At 40.3% G+C, this 19713-nt stretch overlaps 1 protein-coding gene across 9 annotated transcripts in view; it reads left to right on the forward strand.

The window, feature by feature from the left end:
• Positions 1–19713, forward strand: part of LOC134536834 (kalirin) — a 402054-nt gene that overhangs the window by 332707 nt on the left and 49634 nt on the right. For all 9 annotated transcript variants that reach the window (XM_063376828.1, XM_063376829.1, XM_063376830.1 and 6 more), the window contains 3 exons: positions 9990–10235; positions 16845–17203; positions 18016–18175. In XM_063376828.1, the coding sequence (XP_063232898.1) occupies positions 9990–10235; positions 16845–17203; positions 18016–18175 (765 nt within the window). The remainder of the gene's footprint in view (positions 1–9989; positions 10236–16844; positions 17204–18015; positions 18176–19713) is intronic.

Raw genomic sequence — 19713 nt, forward strand, 5'->3', positions numbered from 1 at the left:
AAAACCAGGCGCTATTCAAATTATTTTTTTTGTTCATTTACAGGTAGGATTTTTTTTTTCAAAAGATAAGTTAGACGTGAAGATTGGCGAGAATGGGCTGTACGAAAGATTCTCAATGCCGCGAGGAATGTTCATAGTGGGTTTCCAATATAGAGCTGATGAGAGCTACAAGGCCATTGCGTAACATTTCGCGCCAGCCTTTGTGTAGAACAGCAAGGCGGATCCAAGAAGACTCGGGAGTCTGTGATTCGTTGATCGCGACACACACTGCGTTAAATTATGTTATGTGGGCACAACTGGCTGCAGTCGCGGTCCGGTCATCCAGCTTTCGATGTTTTTACGATTTCCCGAAATCACTCGTGGCAAATGTGGACGATAATTTAAACCCCGAGAAAGAAAAGAAAAACTGAGTTTTGTGTTAGAAGTCAAGATTTCTTTGGAATGCTTCTTACGAATCATGAGCCACATAGCATACGCGTGACCTTTGGACATAAACTTTTGGTTTGACAAAAAAAAATCATTAAAAGGAAGAGGTAAATCAGCGCTTTTAATTGTTAAAATTAGTAAGTATCGACATCCTGTATGCTTACACATATTCATCGGTGAATAAATAAGTGAACGTAAAGAAAATCACATTCCAGTTACCGATATCGCTGGTTTCAGCATTTAAAAAAAATCACTAGTAGTTGTAGCTTTGAACTATTTTTCGTTCGTGTGAAAATAAACCAAGCGCAGCTTTGCATATCTTAGGTTTGAACACTACTGGACGAAACAAGCTGAGGTATCGCACTTGGTGATGTTAAATATGCGTTGCGTGGCGCGCGCGCGCATTCGTTTCACCCGCCCCGTGCCCTGAAGAAGCGTGACTCGAAGGAATCCGTCTCGTGTGAGCGGGGCCGGTGTCACGTCATCGCCGGAGTGCGTCACGTGAGCGGGACACCGCGGCCGGGTCTTCCCTTATCAGCCCGGGCCGCAGGAGGGAAGCCTACAACTCACGTGGTTTCGGTTCCCTGCAAGAATTCCCCAAGATTTCCGAAGTTTTGCGTTTTGGTATTATCGCCACTTCAGCCGCTAAATCAGAAGTTCCCAATTAAAAAAACAAGCATGTTGTGACTGACCTAACCTAACCCTTCGATTTTTTTAATTTCAATTTTTGAAGTTGCACGAACGTGGTAGGGAACCGAAACTACGTTAGTTGTAGGCTTCCCCCGCAGGACTGGCCCGGGGGGGGGGGGGGGGGGAAGGGGGAGAGAGAGATAAGCGCGGGACACGAGGCGGTCCGCAGCGCCAGGGGTCCATCATCAAAACTATTTTATAATTATATTTACTTTTTAAATGCAATTATTATAAATAGGTATTTTTTCAAATTATTGTGCGGGATGGGATGTTGTGCTAAGCATATTGGTGTGGTATAAAAAAAACTTTATGGTGGTTAAACTATCCTGAAATACTTTTTTTGCAAATTTGGATGTTCAAAACAAGATATAATAAAAACTATAGAAATACCTATAATCTATTAGCCCGGAAATTTATGTTGGAACAGACATGGCGCCAAAAATTTTAATATTAAATAACAACAATTTTTGCTGGCAAGAACGGTTTGAAACCAATATGGTGTCTTTCATTAAGTATTATTATAAAAAAATTAATATTATATTATGTTCCTGATTAAATGCAAAAATAAAATTTATTTCAGAAATTACCCATTCCACATTTTCCTTTACAAAATACTACGTTCCAGATGGATTAAAATAATTTTTCATTGCATCATAAACTACTGTGCGGTGTGGCGTATACCTGGCGACAGTGCGGACTGAAACAAGGACAGCGGTGAGTAGTGGTGGATTTCGTGCATTCGGAAAGCGAAGCGAGGATTTTAGACGTCGGGCGAGGGGAGGAGATGGTTTACAGTCTCGTGTTTTGCCGGATGGACGTGAGTAATGTCTGGGGGGGGGGGGGGGTCGAATGTAGTGCGCTTCCTGGCAAGAGACTGCGACAGCCTACCACTCCTCTAGTCCCCAGTGAATGTAGGACTGGCGGAGGCGTCCCAAGCCACGCGCGGTTCCGGGCGTAAACACTCCGCGCATCAGCTGGCGCCGTGTTTGAAACTGCGCAGCCCGGACGGGGCGTCTCACCGATTTACGTGTGGCCGAATCATCGGGGGAAAACACGTCGTGCAGTCGGCGCATCGTATCTGCAAGCTCAGTAAAAAAAAAAAAAAAAAAAAGTACCGTTTTGAAATGTAAATAGACATTTCTTTACAGTTTCTGAATCGGTGGAGGCGTTTTAAATACTCACAAAAAAAACGTAAAAAAAAGTTCGAATGTTTCAGTAATGGTGTCTGTGGCTTGCCAGTAGATGAAGGTACGCAGCAGCCCGATCATAGCGCTGCATATATTTAAAAATTTATTATTTTTTCTTTTTACAATTAAATGGGAAATTTAGTACTTACTAAAGCAAGCGCGCGTGTTTGTGCATTCAAACATTTTAATCTACGTGCTGTATTTCGATTAAGGTAAACATATTTAAAAATTGTAACAATTGACAAATATATGTAAATAATAAATAACTTCAGAAAACTCATAATAGTTTTTATAATGTTGAAAGTTATTTAGAGCAATTAATTTAAATACAAGATAAAGTATAACATTGGTTCAGAAAACATACGTATAAAGAAAGTTATATATTTGAAGGAAAAGTACAACTACATATTAAGTTGTAAGAGTATATAAAACCTTACTTCAACATTAAAGAAATCTCATCACTTAAATTATCCAGTGGAAGATTTACGTTTTTTTTTTTAATTTTTAGGAAGAATAACTACTTCAAAAAAAAGCCTAAAGCTTTTATGCAGAAAAATGCTAACTACACTAGTAATTGTGGTCCTTGTTTAAGAAAAAATCCAACTGTTGCCGAGGGTGTAATGATGCAGTGTATATATTTCGTCACTTGTTTCGTCCGAATTTTTAAAACTTACCAACAACCAACCTGTTAGTATTTTTTTTTTCCTTCGGAAATGTATTGCTTATATATTTATTTGTTTCTGTTTTATCCACCTTCAGAATACGCCCTTGGTTTTTCCCGGGCTCTCGGATATTTCGCTCTTACTTGTGAAAGTGTTGTAAGGACCAGAAAATGGCACCTATTGTTTGTTGCGGGCAAGAAACATTCACGTTATCGCCGACTTGAACTTCGCTCTCAATGGTCCAGGTTCGTACGGAAATCGTTAAAATACGCTACATTTACGTAACTTCGCTGGCTGGCCATGTGAGTAGTATATCAAAAGACGCCATATTGATTACAGATCTCACATCAAGAAGTGTTTAAAGACAGCACATATTATCCATCGACAGTATTATTACACTTGTAGTTAATTAAAAAATAATAATTTAAATACGAAATGTCAAGCACATCACAGGGGGAAACTATTCGTGACAGCCAGACAGACATTACATTCGATCATATGCCAAGTCAAGATTTTTAAATTCAAATATGGAAATTTATTGCAAATAAACACTATTGAAACCAATTTTTAGTATTTCGGTTCCTATGCCCCTCTTCCTCAATTTAAAACGTGTTTCTTACGAGTGAATGCCCTGTTCCAGATCATTATTTTATATTTACGTTTCACGCGGTTAAACTTGACGCCTTTTTTGATTAGCTGAACTTTCACAACACGATATATACACACACAACGCATACTTTTTGCATAATTAGCTGGCAAAGTTGAATTTGTTACGTTTTTTGTGTTTATGAAGGAGAATGAATCTGAAAATAAAACTAGAACTTTTCCTGGCTGCTATGTGACATGGTTTAATGTATTTCCGAAATACATATTTCGGAAATTATATTTGTATTACATGGCCTTTTAAAATCATCAGATTTTTTTAATGATTTTAAAAGGCTAAATAAAACTAAATAAACTAATTTTAAACCATACCACGTAGTAGCTATACGCATTGCCTTTAAACTCAAAAATTTTCAGCCTCTTATTCAATTTGGTTTTCCTTATTCATATTGCACAAAGATGTTAAACATTCAACTGCCATCCAATTATGCGAAAAGTGTGTACGATGTATATATGTGTTTGTGTATATGTATATATGTGTGTGTATATGGATGGGTATATATATAATATATTTTACGTTCGGCCACTCAAAAAGTCTTAAGTTTAACCGTGTAAAGCTGGAGTCAAACGCCACGACGGAAAGCAAAACGGAAACCTTATAGTTCTAAACTTCTAAAATATTTACTTACTCGGTAAATCTTTATTGTTGGAAAAACAAAATTTCGTTTTAAATTTGCGTGCTTTTTTACATTTGTAGCGTGATTTCAATTTTTCATCAATTTTAATTTTTAAGCATAGCTAACAGCGAAATTATTTTCTGTCCCTTATCTACATACCTGAAACTTGGCTTCCTTGTATCAAAAATGAGCTATTAACAGAAAATAAAATATTCATATAGGGCCTACACTGGTTTTGGGCGCATTATATACTGCATTTTATGGATGCATTTGGCTTGGAATGATTCACTGATAGCCATATTAGAGTTGATCCGTGTTAATGTTGTGGTATTGTTATGACGCTACCGCTACCTCTGCACTGCTGGAACGATGTACGACGCCTAATCGGATTTGTCGAGTCACGTAGGTCGTGCCACTGTGACTCCAGCTTTAAACTTAAAAGTGACGTGGAACTGGTCACACACCCTTAAGCTTGACCTTGGAACATAAATAGCCCGGGGGAATGTAAGCAAGCACTTTATCAGCCTCCTGGGAACGATAAGTGTGTGTCACGGAGGAAGTGTTGGTTGCAGTTAGCTACGTGCGGCGCCTTCCTTCTCCCCCCACCCCTTCTTCTTCATCATCTTCAACGTTGAGCACGGCAGGAACTAACTAGTTCACGGTCTCTTGTCCGGTATCGGTCCCCGGGTTGCTAACCGGGTCAGCTCCAGTCTTATCTCTGCTCTGCGGCCGAAGCGGTTCCCACTCCTGCACAAGGATATTTGTCCTCTCCGCACTAAATGCACTCTTGGTGTGCTTGAACTCTCACGGTGGCCTCTAGTGCAGAGCTCCTGGTGTTAACGCCCCGTTTACAAACTGTTCCAACATTCATTAAAAATTATCTGGTTACAAATAGCAATTCAGAGCCGTTGCACTTGCCTGTACGAGTTTCGTTTCATGGTTCCGTCTATAACTTGTTGGTCCTTTTTTTTTTTTTTTTTTTTTAAACGGGTGTTTTCCATCATAACAGTGTCTAGGTACGAAAAGTTCTACACATAATACAGGGAATAGTCTAGCATGAAATGATAGGGTCACCGCTGCAAGTCCCGGGAAGGCCTATTACCGACGCGAGGACTGCAAGCCCGTTAGGCTCCTGGCGCGTAGAGGCGAAGAGGCGTGTGATGCGCGAGCCAGCGTCGCCCTTACCGCCCACGCGCTTTTGGAGAGGATGCACCCAGCCTGGCCTCAAGGTAAAATTCAAACTCGTGGTGCGCTCAGTCCATGTTTTACTTTCCCATTGGTTGATTCCTTGGCGAGAACATTTTTGTACTTGTTAATTGGCACTACCAGATTATTTCTCTTATAAGTAGAGACTGGAAAAATTCGCGGTTTCAATGACCTCTAGGATAGACTCCACGATCCTCTATGTACTAGGACAAATTTCACCTGCTCATTGGATAAATGACTCGTGACACGCGTTACCTGGGATGCTTGTGATTTGATTCTTCTTTTGTTGAAGGTTTTTCACTGGCTTAGACACCTTCAGGTAAACGGTAATCCAATCACTGACTCAGAATGAAGTTGGACGAGTTTGGAGTCTAGCCTACCGCGAAATGAATCCGCGAATTTTTCCGGTCTCTACTTATAAGCCGGGCATCGTTGGCTCGCGGTCGTAGAAGGGCGTGTCCAAATAGCTGCGGTCCAATCATGGAACACGGGCGCGAGGGTGTGAAGGTTTGCATTCGTGCCCTCGTGTTCCGAGTTGTGTGCTCGGACTTTGTTCGTTGCTCGGAGCAGTTGTTTACTCAGACGACACCGCGACGAGGCTCGTCTACAACTGTGTCGTCATAGCAGTGGAGCCAGGCCACGGATTGCCGCGCGTTTTGTTATACAAAAAAAATTGTATAGAATTTAGGTTATGATTGCGGTCTGACGAAAAAAAGTCAACGAGGTGGCATTATTGATTTAAAACATTGTTTAGTTTCTTCTTTGGGTTCGCACGTGCGTCCCTGAATTGTCGTTGTGCTGTCCAGGTTATCTGTTCCTCTGTTGCTCTGATCTCCGAGGTTGTTGCTTGCTTTTTTTTTTTTGTATTTACTGTTCTTGTCGCGACTGTCTAGTTGTTATAAGCCCACTGGGTTCGCGTATGCTGTGTTTTTCTGGCAAAGACCTTCCACGGCATTCTCCCTGCTGTGTATTAATTTGATATTTGAGATCGGCTGCTTTTGTCTCGATTTTCTGTGTTTGTTTTTTTGTGTTCATCTTTTTGTCCTTCCTTCAGGTATTCTCTCATGAGACACGGTGTAAACTAGTAGTAGCGTATGTCCGAAATAATGTTTTACAAGAATCATTAAAAATAATGAAACCAAAGATGGCAATACCTTATTCGAAATTGAAGTTACAGGTTGGCTTTAAAAAAAGTGTTTTCTAAAAGGTTAATTTTGAAATTTCCGAGGTTGGAGCTCCCGAACGCCCCTTTTTTCTCGGGGGCAATTCCTTCCCCTCTCAACATAGTGTGTCCGCAAAGTCGTAAAGAAATCTTCGCCAAGTGAAAGGTAAACTCTCCCGAGTCTGCATACCTGTTCAGTGCAGTTCGATGTGGCCTCCCATTTGTTGCACTGCACACACCGAAACTATATTCTAATTATTTCCACACACGTATGGTGTTAACAGAGTTGAATAACGTCTGTGATTTCTCCGTTTTTAAACGATTCTAGTGGCGTTTAGTTCCGGAGATGGTGATGGCCTGAACCGCTGCTGCTTCGCGGTTGGTGGTGTTCATTGTGTTGCATCATCACCGTTGCACATCATAATACAGGAACCCTTTGCTACACTGTCCAACCTTTGAATATAAATACTGTATAGAAGTCGCGAGTGGATAGGATTTACTCTGCGTTTTTCAGGAGCGTATGATGAGCAGCTTGGGAACTTCACCGCCGCAGTGCGCTGCCGTAACGCACTGTATCGTCTTAGGCTGTTATTTGCACTTTAGAGCGCAGCACTGTCGACCGCTGTCATTCCCCCCCCCCCCCCCCCCCCCCCACCAAACATTCACTGCAGCTCGAGGTCGTTCAACGGGGAGTTTGTGCGTCACAAAACTGTAGGGATGAGAGGTGGGGTGGAGGGTGGGTGGAGGACAACGGGAGTTTGAGGGAGGATGGGGAAGGGGTGTTTGAAGAGTTCGACACTTGTCCGCTAGGGACCACCACAAGTCGATGCCCTAGAGATGGTGGCGATTGCGGCGGTGAATTAACCAACTACCTCAAAACCGTATTAGAAATTTTAACCTGGGCTGGCGACTTCTATACAGTATATATATTCAAAGGCCCAACGTGGCTCTCCTGTCCGCCACAACGAGCGGTCGCAACTGCCCCTCGCAAGACGAGGCGGAGCGGCCGGGGTCCCCCCAGCTGGTGCTGTGCACCGCCTCGCACGTCCTTGGCGCGCAACGACGCTCACGAACCGCGCAGGAAGTAGCCCCGCGATAGCCCCCCTCCCCCCCTGCTTCTGCCCGGTCTGCTAGCGGAGCGCGCACCTCCCGTCCAGTGAGTGTTCCAGCGCGGCCGCGCGTCAGTCACTAGCGCCCTCGGCTCCTACCAGCCCGCGGGCGTAGCCAGCACTCCGCAACAGGTGGGCCCAACCGAGCTGTGGTACGCCTGTTTGTTTGTTGTTGAAGGGGTGGCAAGGAATATACCTTTTTATAAAGAACCATCGATCCACCCCTATTGAAGCGGAGGGGGGGGGGGGGGAGATTGTCCGGGGGATCCTCCCCCGGGAAAAATTTGTATTTCAAGATGGAAAATGGTGCTATTTAAGCAGTTTTATTATCTAAAAATTTATTACACGGCACTTTCTTTGCCCCCGTTTGCCCCCACTTTTCAAGGTTTCAGAAGGGGGGGGGGGGGCAAAATACCCTTCCCTTCCCCCCCCCCCTGTTGTTGCGCCCCTGCCTCCATACAAGCCCTCCTCCGGAAATGTTTTTAAAAAAAATTATGATCCTTTTAGCACATAGTTGTCTCGAGGAACCTTAAGCGCTTTTTTTTTTCCTTCTAAAACCTGTTTCACCTAAAGCATGTTTAAATGGAAGGCTACTATCTAATTCTCCACATTCATTCGCCATAAACGGAACCATACTTAAAGCACGTCTCCAAATCGGTCTTCCCGTACCCAACATTTATTATTATTTTTAGTTTTATTTTCAAGTTATATTTGTTAACGTGATTACTTAAAATTTCTATTTAATATGACGTAATGCGAAACCATATATTTTTCCTAATATTACAAGCCTATTATGATGTATTTAATTTGATGTCTTGTACGATAGCCCTCCAAAAATGTCTTCCTGGAGCCGCCCCTGTGATGAATTTCATTATATAGAAAAAAATTAGAATTTGGGTTATGGCCCCTTCCTGGTTACGCCCTTGTTACCAACCAAAACTGTTTAAAAATTTGCTTGGAAACCTAGAAAATAATATAACCGTGGTCGAAACCCTAACAAAAATGAAACTCAAAATATTTATATACTGGTTGGGCGAATCATGGAATGACGTGAAAAAAATCTACTCTGGAGAAAAGCTGAAAAAAAAAAAATCCCTTTAAATGATACGACTGGGTCAATTGAAAACCAAGACATTTTTCTTATTTTATCCTTGTTATCTGATATTTTTAGCTTATCCGAAGTTGCCGCGGTCACATTTACTCTACTAATAGACTACTGTTGTTTTGTAAACAACTTCATGCGATAGTCCGGGTTCGTGAGCAAACATCGTGGGCATTGCTTGGCTAGTGACAGCTGGAGAATTGGTACGAACTACCTTCGAGGTCTGTCACGTTTGAGAGACAAGCTGCATGTCGCTGAAATTTGTGTTTTTTTTTTCCTTCACGGCTCGAGAGGAGCCTGTTACTTAGTTTGTTGCGGAGCGCGTCTCTGAATCCACGTGGAGGGGTACAGGTCGTCGTGGTTGACGGAGGTCTGTTGTTTCTATCCCCACCCCACCGAGTCGGTCACCAAGTAGCAGTGACCTCACTCTAGTCGGCGCATGACTGTATGACGCTAAACTCGACCTTTGCCTTTTCATCATTGTTAAACGTATAGTTGGCTGAATTAAGCTTTAAAAAGTTTTTTATCTCGTATGAAAGTTACGCGAAAACATTCAAGTATGTGTGCCAGAGATGTTGAACATCTAACCTCGGTAAAGAGCGCCCCTGGTTGAGATCATCAGGATAGTTATAGTCACCAGCGTGAAATATAATTTCCTCGCGGCGCTTACAGACTCGAGCCTGTTAGTAAACGTGTAGTTGCAACAAGGTATAGAAGGTCTGTGAGGTATGATTTATGCCTTGACATGCCAAACACTGGGATAAATAGTTAAAAAAAAAAAAAAGAATTATAACTAAAATACAAACAAATATAAGATTCCGGGACCTTATGCCTCTTATGTCGTAGTGTGACACCGGCCTAAGCGTTCTGCAGTGTTTTACCGCAGCAGTCGATTTGTCATCTGAATCAGCGCTAATCCCCACGTCGTCAATCAAGCCTCTGGCAGTGGCGGATCCATCTTGGAATTTTGGGAGGGCACAGGATCTTATGATTGGTGGCATGTAACATCTCTACAGTGGTGTCTCCGAGATTTTGAAAACTTGTTAGCCCCTTTAAAGCTTTCTTTGACGTGTTTCTGACATACTGAGAATTGGTCACCAAAACTATGGTTTTTTATCAGATTTTGAAGACGAGCGAGCGACTAACTTCGGCGCCGGTGTTGCAGCTGCCGTCAAATGACATGGGCAACAAGCAGGTGATCGCGGCGCCGGGCGACGACGAGAGACCCCGGCGTCCCGCCGCCGCCGCCGCCGCCGGCTTCCCCGACCAGAACGGCGAGGAGGGCGAGGAGGAGGTGGAGCTGCCGCCGCCCATGAAGCCCATCGCCGAGCCCATCCTGCCCAGCGCCGCCGCCGCCGCAGCCGCAGCCGCAGCAGCCGCCGCCGGCCCCGACGAGAGCCAGGGCAAGCGGGTGAGTCCCCGGCCTCCCGCCGCTAACACGCCTGCCACTAACACCCCCGCGCTGCAGACTGGCGCTCGCAACCACAACCTCCAGTCGTGCTGTTTGGTGTGTCAGCCATGACACGAGCCTTTATTTCATAAGTAAAAGGGGGTGTTGGTGACTTCACTGTGTGTTTATTCATGATTTGTTAGTATTATTTCTTGTAAATCCAAATTAACATGAAGAATTTTTAGGGACGCGAAGTGTAGACTGAGAACATCACTGCATTGGGTTAAAAAAAAATATTTTGGAAGGATTGTTGTAATCCTTACTGGGCTATGATAGTGTTGTTTCCTCCCCATTATAGCCCGACATGTCTCGTGCACAGAAGCGGCAAAGAATTGCATTTGCGAGAAGTCTGTGTGTAATGTAAGTTTACGCACTTGCTGCTGAAAGCATGTCTTTCGTATACTTAATAACTTTTATGGTTTGAAAAAAATCATTATATGATTTAAGAGCAGAGTATTAAAGCAATTAAGTAAAAACTAAATTATAAAATGTTTTGATTCTCTCTTCTCGAGTAAAATCATTACTTAAATTTCTATGTGTAAACCGTTGGTTATTATATTTTTATAAAGAAAACTTACCAATAAAAAATATATTGTTTTTACTGGACCCCCACCACAATATTCAAGCTATGGCTTTGACTTGTCTGCAGAGATCCTTCTTCGAGGGTCATTTGAAGGCAAGGCCGTTGGCGGAGCCAGAAGCTCGAAAAATCTTCGGAAACATGTACTTTTCCCAGTTCTTTACCCAGAACATAATTTTATTCTGTGTGAAGCCCTCATGCCCTCATGTAGCTCTGAATAAAACAAAACAAAAATTGTTCTATTGCATTTGTGCCAATCACGGGTTGGGGTTATACACAACCATATCAAATATATGCTTTTTATTTAATGATAAATGACAACTTAAGGGTGCCGTCTGCCCAGGCACACATAAGTGGCTCAGAGCTTGAGGAAAAACAACGCAATTTCAAAACTACTCAAGATGTCCGAATGGGGTCTGCTTATGAAAAGCATTTAAGAATTGGCTGAGGGGCTAAAAGTTCTATTGATTTCGGATTAAGATTTAAACAGTATTTTTAAAAAAGTTAAAATGACTAAAATGAATGTTTTCAGAGTAATATTTATGCGTGAAACAACCAGTACAGATTCTTGAAAGCATTTAAGAGACTTGCATTGCATTGTTATCTTCATTTCTTCGCCATGTAATGTTACAGTCACCTCTCAAATTTCACAGGTTTCCTATGCACAATTAGAAGACTGCGTGCCAGTTCAGAGCCTTGCGTTTAGAGGCTATACCGTGCTAGAAGCACCAGCGAGAGTCACGCTTATCCCGCCTCACGTAATACTCTTACACCCCGACCAAACGGCCCCCTTAAGTGATTGTTTAAATAATAAATAATGTTGTTTTTGAGGTTAGGGGGGAAGAAATATAGACACTCGTGGTGTGCAACCTTTTGGTTATTTTCACATTTTAAATTAAAATTTCTGAATTCAATTTTGAATTTTAGAAAATTATTTGATAAAATCTGTTTATGGTAAGGTTTTTTTTATACAAATAGATTTAGTGTTTAGGTACGTTTTAGTATTAGTTCATGTACTGCCAAATGTTGTTTCCATCGAGCTGCACTTGATCATTTGGCATGTGTAGTGAAATGTAGTCTGCGTGGCTTGTTCTTTATGGCCTTAGTCTTGGCTGCCAGTGGAAAGTTTTATAGGCCTAGACTAGGATTAGTGAGCTTGTGGTCTGCGAGGCATCTAACAGAAGTGTTATTTGATAATATATTTCATTTGTGTCTCAAAAATTAGAATTGGCTTGGTTATTACGAGGAGTGTTTTTCAAGTTTTATGCAGCACTGCGGTAGGCATTCTGCGCATGCGGGCTGTTTACTTGCATCTGCTGGCCAGCCACAGACGCCATAACGGAAACATTCAACAGTGTTTACGTTTGTTTTTGAGCACTTAAAATGCCTTCACCAATTGAGAATCCCACCAACTGTGTAATACGTGCTGTAATTAGTTTTCTAATTACTAAAGACTTGACTGAAATTGATCATCAGATCAGTGAAGTGTGTGGAGAAAACATTATGACCAATGGAATGGTACGGAATTGGGTTAGAGCTTTTAAAGATGGCCACACGAGTGTTCATGGTGAGGAACGAAGTGGACAACCCCTTTTTTCATTTCTGAAGAATGATGCAGAAAGCTGACGAAAAAGTGAAAGAGAACACACACACATTTTACGATTTTGTCATTAGCTGAATTGCACTTAACTGATCTAATGATGAATTTCAGCCGCTTTCATTCCATTAGCACTAAGAAAACAAATCACAGGGTTATTTCTCAATCAGCGGAGGCATTTTAAATACTCTGCTCAAGCAAACTTTTAACACGGTCAAATGTTTCTGTAATGGCATCTGTGGCTTGCCAACAAAATGTAAGTACATAGCCTGCATGCGCAGAATGCCGACTGCAGCAGCCTAATGTTCAAACAGTACTTACTTATAAAAACACGTCTCATAAGATAACGTCTCATAACTTTTGGGAATTTCAGTTGTGCGCTTAAAAATTCATTTTTGTAAGTCCTAAAGTCAAATGACGGTATTTTTGAAAAGCCTTGCCGAACGAGTAGATGATTTGTATCTGGTGGAACAGTTAAGGTTTAAATGTTGCTTTACGTTGCGAGTAATGTGTGTTGGAAGAGCTGTTCCACTTGTAAACTAGTAAGATACTCGTCCGAGACTGTGTTGGTGGGACCTGGCGGGAGGTGGTTGCGAGCAGTCTGCAGTCGTGTGGCCCGAGTGTGCTTGGGTGGACCGCGCCTGTTAGAACGTAGCCGTGTGTTTTGCAGTCGTCCAGCCTCTCGCTCAAGGCGCTCGAGGGAGCCACCTCCGCCGACTTGGCCGAAATTGAGCAAATCGTCAAAGAGCGAATGGTGTGTGTGTCACCTAACTCGTAGTTTGTGGATGAGAATGCATTCTTTATTTAACTACTGTATGTTTGTGTTTCATAGACTTTTTGCACGGATTTTTATTAAAACCTTTTTACCTAAAGTCTTGCATCGAAATATGTGTGTGTTGCATGCAGTAGTTGCTAGATAGGTAAGTTTTTTTTTTAGTTTTATTTTTTACTGTAAATTTATTACTTAAATTTTATTCACTGTCGAATGCACTTCACTGCAATGCTTATCACTTTAGTTTTCGTTTATTTGTGATGTTCAGGTGGTGACGATCACAAATGTGTGGTCTTCTATGTCCCTGAAATGTAGCCGACCACCGGAAATGAACCAACAGTTTACCAGCTTCAAATTAAACTATAATTTTAAAACTCCTAGTAGATTTGATAATGTTATTATGCATTAATCAATTTGTCCTGGAAATTTAAGCTTTAACATTACTATGTCTTCACGGACACTGCTTTGTTCTTAATTTTTTTCAACTGAGAACTTTATTAAATGTTATTTGTGCCATTTACCTACCAAATGACGTTGTGTTGACACACATCAAGTAGTGTGCTCTTTCTGCGATATGCAACTAACTGTTTCTAGCCTCACACAGGCCACTATTTATTAAAATTACTGCCGATCTGTCACCTTATTGGGAATCTTCTGGAACATGGCCCACGTGTTTGGTTAAGACTGTGGCCCAACGCTTATTCGCTACTTTATTCAAACATCTTGTAATGCCACCCTTATACGCCACGATGTGCCTAGAATTGCAGGTCCAATCCCAACACACTGGCATCACACTCAAATTTATAAGCATCATGTCTATACCTAAAAGGTTCAGAATTGACTATAATCTTGGAGGTTCTGCCATCAAGTGTCTGTGCATAACAGTGCGACCAAAATCCCTATGAAATCAAAAATCTGGAGGGAGGAATTAATGGAGACTCAGCCCACTTATTGACGTAACTTGCTTATCTGTGAAATAGTATTCTACATGTTTATTTATTTTTATTTAAAAATGCCGGCCATGTCCATGCCATGTCCAAATAATAGGACAGCTGTACCTACCGTTGAATTGTTTTATATTAGAGCTTTTTTGACCTCTCATGCTCATTTTGTCTAGCTGCACTTAAACCTAATTTTTTTTTCTTCTAAGTTCATGAAATGAAGATAGACCTAACATGCAGTGCTTATTGTTTTGATTTTACATATTATCAATTTAACTGCTTGAATCTTTTATATACTTGAATAAATGTGTGTACACCAAAATTTTTCTATAAAATAATTTTATCACTATTCAAATAGAAAACAGATTATTTCATATCGTAAAATTTGGCATGTTAATAACCTATTCGTATATGTTCTTTGAGGGATGGTATGCCTAGATTTTTAAGATAAAATGAATTAAATTGCACAATAGTTTTTTGTAGTTCATTTTAACTAATGTAACTTGATGTGGAAATATTTATGTTTAAGGCTTCATTGTATTTCAGGCACAGTGTTTGTTTTTGCTATTTTTCGTAAGTAAGCACAAGTTTTTATTTCAGGATTTTTGGACGAGTACTGTTGTTTTTATACCCAATTATTTGTTCTAGTTCCTGAATTTATTTGCTGTAAAATATTCATTTGCATAGTTTGTATTTTTTTCTTATTAATGTTGTTGTAGTTTGGTAAATTTGTTTGTATTTACATACGTATTTCAGTGTATCTGCTGCCTGAAGAAAATTTTATGCTTATGCACTAAGCTGTAAATAATGTGGATGATACACAAAAAAGTTAATTTCTTTTACGTCTATGGATTATATCATTTTAACTTTATGGTTATAAAAATAAAGTAAGTCTTCAAGTTTATCCTGTCATTACTTGCTTGTGTCATTCAGTCGCAGCCAAATTCAGTTGCGGTTGAATGTGTCTGCAGTAGATGCGCAATCCCACGTTGGAAGTAATTACAGTATTTAATCATCCAGTTATTAATGACATGTACAATAACTCGTTAAGAATTTCTGGTGTTCTCAATGCTCCCAAAATGATAACATATTAACATTTGAACTTGTACCTGACTGTGTTATGAATAAAAGCGAGAACTCTCCTCAGCTACGGCCATCTCTGCGTCTGTGACGATGGGAACACGTAAATTTAATGAGTTAATTGAGTTCATGAAATAATTTTGTATCAAAATTGATAAATTAAAACTTGAGAATCAAGTTCTCAGAATGTAGGTGGATGTTTCTAGGAACAAAATCTGTGAATTTAAAGGTGAAATAATACAAATAAGACAACAATGAAAAGTCAAAAATAAATTAAAAAATCTTTTAGTCAAGGTAATGCCAACAGATGGCAAGAAATGTTGCTACATCTGTTGCCTCGCAGGGTGATCAGACAGCTGACCCACATGACTCTGTGAGATTTTCATGATGATGTTAACTGCTCCAAAAACAACATAACAAATGGAGGAGTTACCATTCACAGAATTTTTATGAATAAAATTTTAAATCGCATATCAGATATGAAGAATATTTGTATACGTAATGTAAAGATCCCTTAATATATATTTTTGTATGTCATCCACATTATATTGTGTATATTGGTATTGATTGGTAAGGTAATATTTCTTGTTGAAATTTGTGGTGGTCAATAGTACCGTTCCATCCTGGTACTTAGAGCGGTGAAACCAAGAGAATCATTTAAGTTTAACTATTTTTTCAATTTTTTTAAACGCCATATAGTAGTGTCTTTGTACTGTATTGCTACATTTGTACGTACACACTAAAAGAAAAAGAAAATATCAATTTAATCGCCAATTATTATTTCACAGGAAAATTATTTGTAGCACTCGGTTACTATTAATTACTAGGCATTACTTTAATTAAAGTTATATTCAGAAAGAGCCCCAAATATATAAAAATTATGTGATATTAAAAAAAATTTGACCAAAATTGTTGAAACCAAAATGGCGGGTTAAAGTCACGTTTCCTTGTAAGTAACAATTGAATATTGTGATGATTCTCTCGATGAAATACAACAAGAAAATGTTTTTCGGAAGTTTAGGTTCCAAAATTTCCTGTACATGATGAAATAAAAAGGTTTATTATATTATGTTTTATCAGGGCCGGTGCAAGATAAATTGGCGCCCCAGGCGAAAAACCTTATTGCACACCCCCCCCCTCCCCTTCCCCCTCGCTGGACACCCCAAAAAAATTTTTTCCTTGCCTCAAAATACATCACGTAAGCCTAAGATTTTGTCAACAATAAAATGTAAGCAAGCTTGTTTTTTTTTTTTTTTTTTTTACTTTTTTCAAATCATAAACAGGTCGCCGTGGACTTTAAATAATTACTTATATCAATATAAACATTCCGAACTGTTAGCAAAAAATCCATTTTCATCTAGTTTCAATAATCGTTAAACATATTATATGAGCGGTTATGTGTCGTGCTGCGCCGCCCCCAGCTACTTGGCGCCCTAGGCGGTTGCCTGGTTTGCCCATATGGACACGCCGGCCCTGTGTTTTATGTTAAACTTGAGTGCTGTTTGGGTACGCTCGGTAAGCAAGCACACGGAAGGATGGGACGGGCTGCAGTGTCGGCGACGGGACCTGACCAGGGGGGTTGGGTGTGGCGTGGCCTCAGGAGCAGCACACGGAGAACCAGGAGCGCAACAGCCTGCTGGGCCACGAGGAGGGCAAGGCGGCGGCGGCGGCGGCGGCGGCGGGGCGGGAGGGCGGCTGCAGCGCGGTGCTGGACAAGGGGGGAGGAGGAGGAGGAGGAGGGGACGCGGCGATGGCCGCCCTGCAGCAGCGCGAGTACGTGCTCCGGGAGCTGGTGGAGACGGAGCGGGACTACGTGCGGGACCTGCGGGAGGTGGTGGAGGGCTACATGGCCCTCATGAGGGACCCGGACTGCGAGGTGCCGCTCCCGGACGACCTGCGCGGCGGCAAGGACAAGATGGTGTTCGGCAACCTGGAGGCCATCTACGAGTGGCACCGCGAGTGAGTACGCTCCCGTCCTCCACCTCAAATACTAAACAAAAATCCATGTAAACCAGTAAAAGGAAAAAATTTGAAAGCTAGCAATGGGCACCTGAAATTAAATACTAAAAAAATCTATAAAAACCAGTAAAAGGAAAGAAATCGAAAGCTAGCGATGCTCACCTGAAATTAAATCCCGCATACGCTCTTAAGCTGAATAATGTGATGCGATTTTCTTTCTTTTCCTTCAACAAAACCCGTTTTCCCTTGGCCATTTTGCAATTGGACGTAGTTATGCAAAATGGAACCAACCCACAATTTTGTTATATTTTATTTGAAAATAAATTAAAATAGTACAAGGTTGATTGTACTATCGTTGCTATTATTATATCAGTATTTATACTGGACAATTAAAATTATACCCACATTATGTTATCAATAGGATAATTACAATTTATAATTAACTTTAACTTCAAAATACTCAGAATAGGTTTCATGTGGGTTGGTTCCTTTTTTGCATAACTACGTCCAATTAATGTCTCCAAAACCAAAGTTGGTAACTTTGTAGTTATTCCCCTCAACTAGCATCACTCACTCAGTAGCAACTTAAAAGTTTTCAATTACTCAAATTGGTCTATTACTTTCAGAGTTACGGCACTAAGAGTTTTAAGCAGTGTCGTATCCTTGGTGATACCCGACAAGATTAAAGACGTTTATGTTCCTGTTCAAAATTCATGTCGAAAAATGTATATAAATATATGTTGTTTTTTGAAAGTTATTTTAATTTCAGTGTAGTTGTATTTGACTAATGCTGTTTGTAATGGTGTTGGCAGTTTCTTCCTCAAAGCACTGGAAAGGTGTATCCACAACCCAGAGGAGCTGGGACCACTGTTCAAGCGCTACGAACGCAAACTGCACATGTACGTTGTCTACTGCCAAAACAAGCCGGTGTCGGAATACATAGTGTCAGAGTACATTGACACGTACTTCGAGGTGAGCATGATGGTTATCATTGTTTCATTTGGATTAATACCCAGTTTTTGTTGCAGTCTGAATTTAAATCTTTAGTAAGTTGAGTCACATTATCTTTAGCTTTGTTGTTAGTATTTTCCTAGGTTTTTTCTTTTACCCTACAAAGGAGCCGTATGTTTTTATTTGCTATTTATTTGTAGCACGTTTTCTAAAATTTAACAAAGAATTAGTGATGGGATTTTCGATACTTCGATACCTCGATACCTTCGATACTGTAAGTTCAATACATTTTTTCGATATTGGAATGCTTGTTCATTTGTATTGAATTAAGTTTTGAGTCGCCATCGTACAAAATACAACTACAGTAGAACCTCGATGATACGTTCCCGTTTCATACATTTTCCTGTGTCATACGCCGAAAGTACTATATTTACAATGGTTTACTTTCCCGGAACATACACTTATAAAATCATTAATTTTCCGTTTCATACGTTTTTACGAAGCGGAAAAGTCCTAAAATTCACAAATTTTTCTGTTAGATATATTCCTCCTGATAAATTACGTTTTAATTAATGCTTTTATTTTGAAAAACGTTCATTGTTTACCTTTGCAAACGTAAGAAAATAACTTTATCGCACCATAGATATGGATAGTATCAGGAAGACTGTGCACTTCGCTAGTAGCATCTATGGCCAGCTCGAAGCGAGACTAGTGGCGCAAACTAGCAATGATTATGAAAATGGTGCACACGCTTTACCAAGGCACGGATCTCATATTTTGTGCATTCATTAATCTTTGAACTGAATATACCCGTTTATTGTTTTCTTACGATCGGATTGTTTTGTATTTTACGTTTCTCAAGATAAAATTTTATTGAAAATTGTTCTGTTGCATAAAGTTGTTTGTAAAATGAAACAAACAAGCAAAAATTCCTGATTTTCTTTTTACAAAGCCTAATTTTTTATTTCTAATTTAGGCTTGGTGACTTTCCCCCCCCCTCCAAGAAAAAACTTGAAACATTTTGTAAGGCCACTGTTTCTAATGTCAGCTTTACTTGATTATGGACTGTATTTGACATTTCTGGTGGTTTTATTATATGTATATATAATAGGCATGTGCGAAGGTCTCTTTTTAAATGCGAAGCGAAGTCGAAGCGAAGCTTATATTGTGCGAAGGAATGTCGAAGGAAAATCGAAGTCGAAGGATTTGAAATAACATAATTTTTAATATTAAAAAATTGTTACATAATTACGTTTCATCATGATTATATAGACTAAAGAAAATTCCATTGTACCAAACATCTTCAAAAATGTATACTACATAAGTACTGTTAAATGTCTTAATCCACAGGAAAAATAAGTACTTTTCATTTATTTAAAATTTGTAAAATTCATTCATCTGGTTTTCATTAGGCCTAGTAAAGTTAAATTCCACCTGGCTTTGAAACGTGTGAGCCAGCCATTTGAGGCTTGAAAATTGTCAATTCCAAGCCTTAGTGCTTCCATTCGTGCTTTTTCTTGCAGTGCTGTGCCCAAGATGGTATGTTATTAGAGCGTGCT

Source organism: Bacillus rossius, chromosome 11 (genome assembly GCF_032445375.1).
Source record: "Bacillus rossius redtenbacheri isolate Brsri chromosome 11, Brsri_v3, whole genome shotgun sequence".
In the NCBI taxonomy this organism is placed as follows: domain Eukaryota; kingdom Metazoa; phylum Arthropoda; class Insecta; order Phasmatodea; family Bacillidae; genus Bacillus; species Bacillus rossius.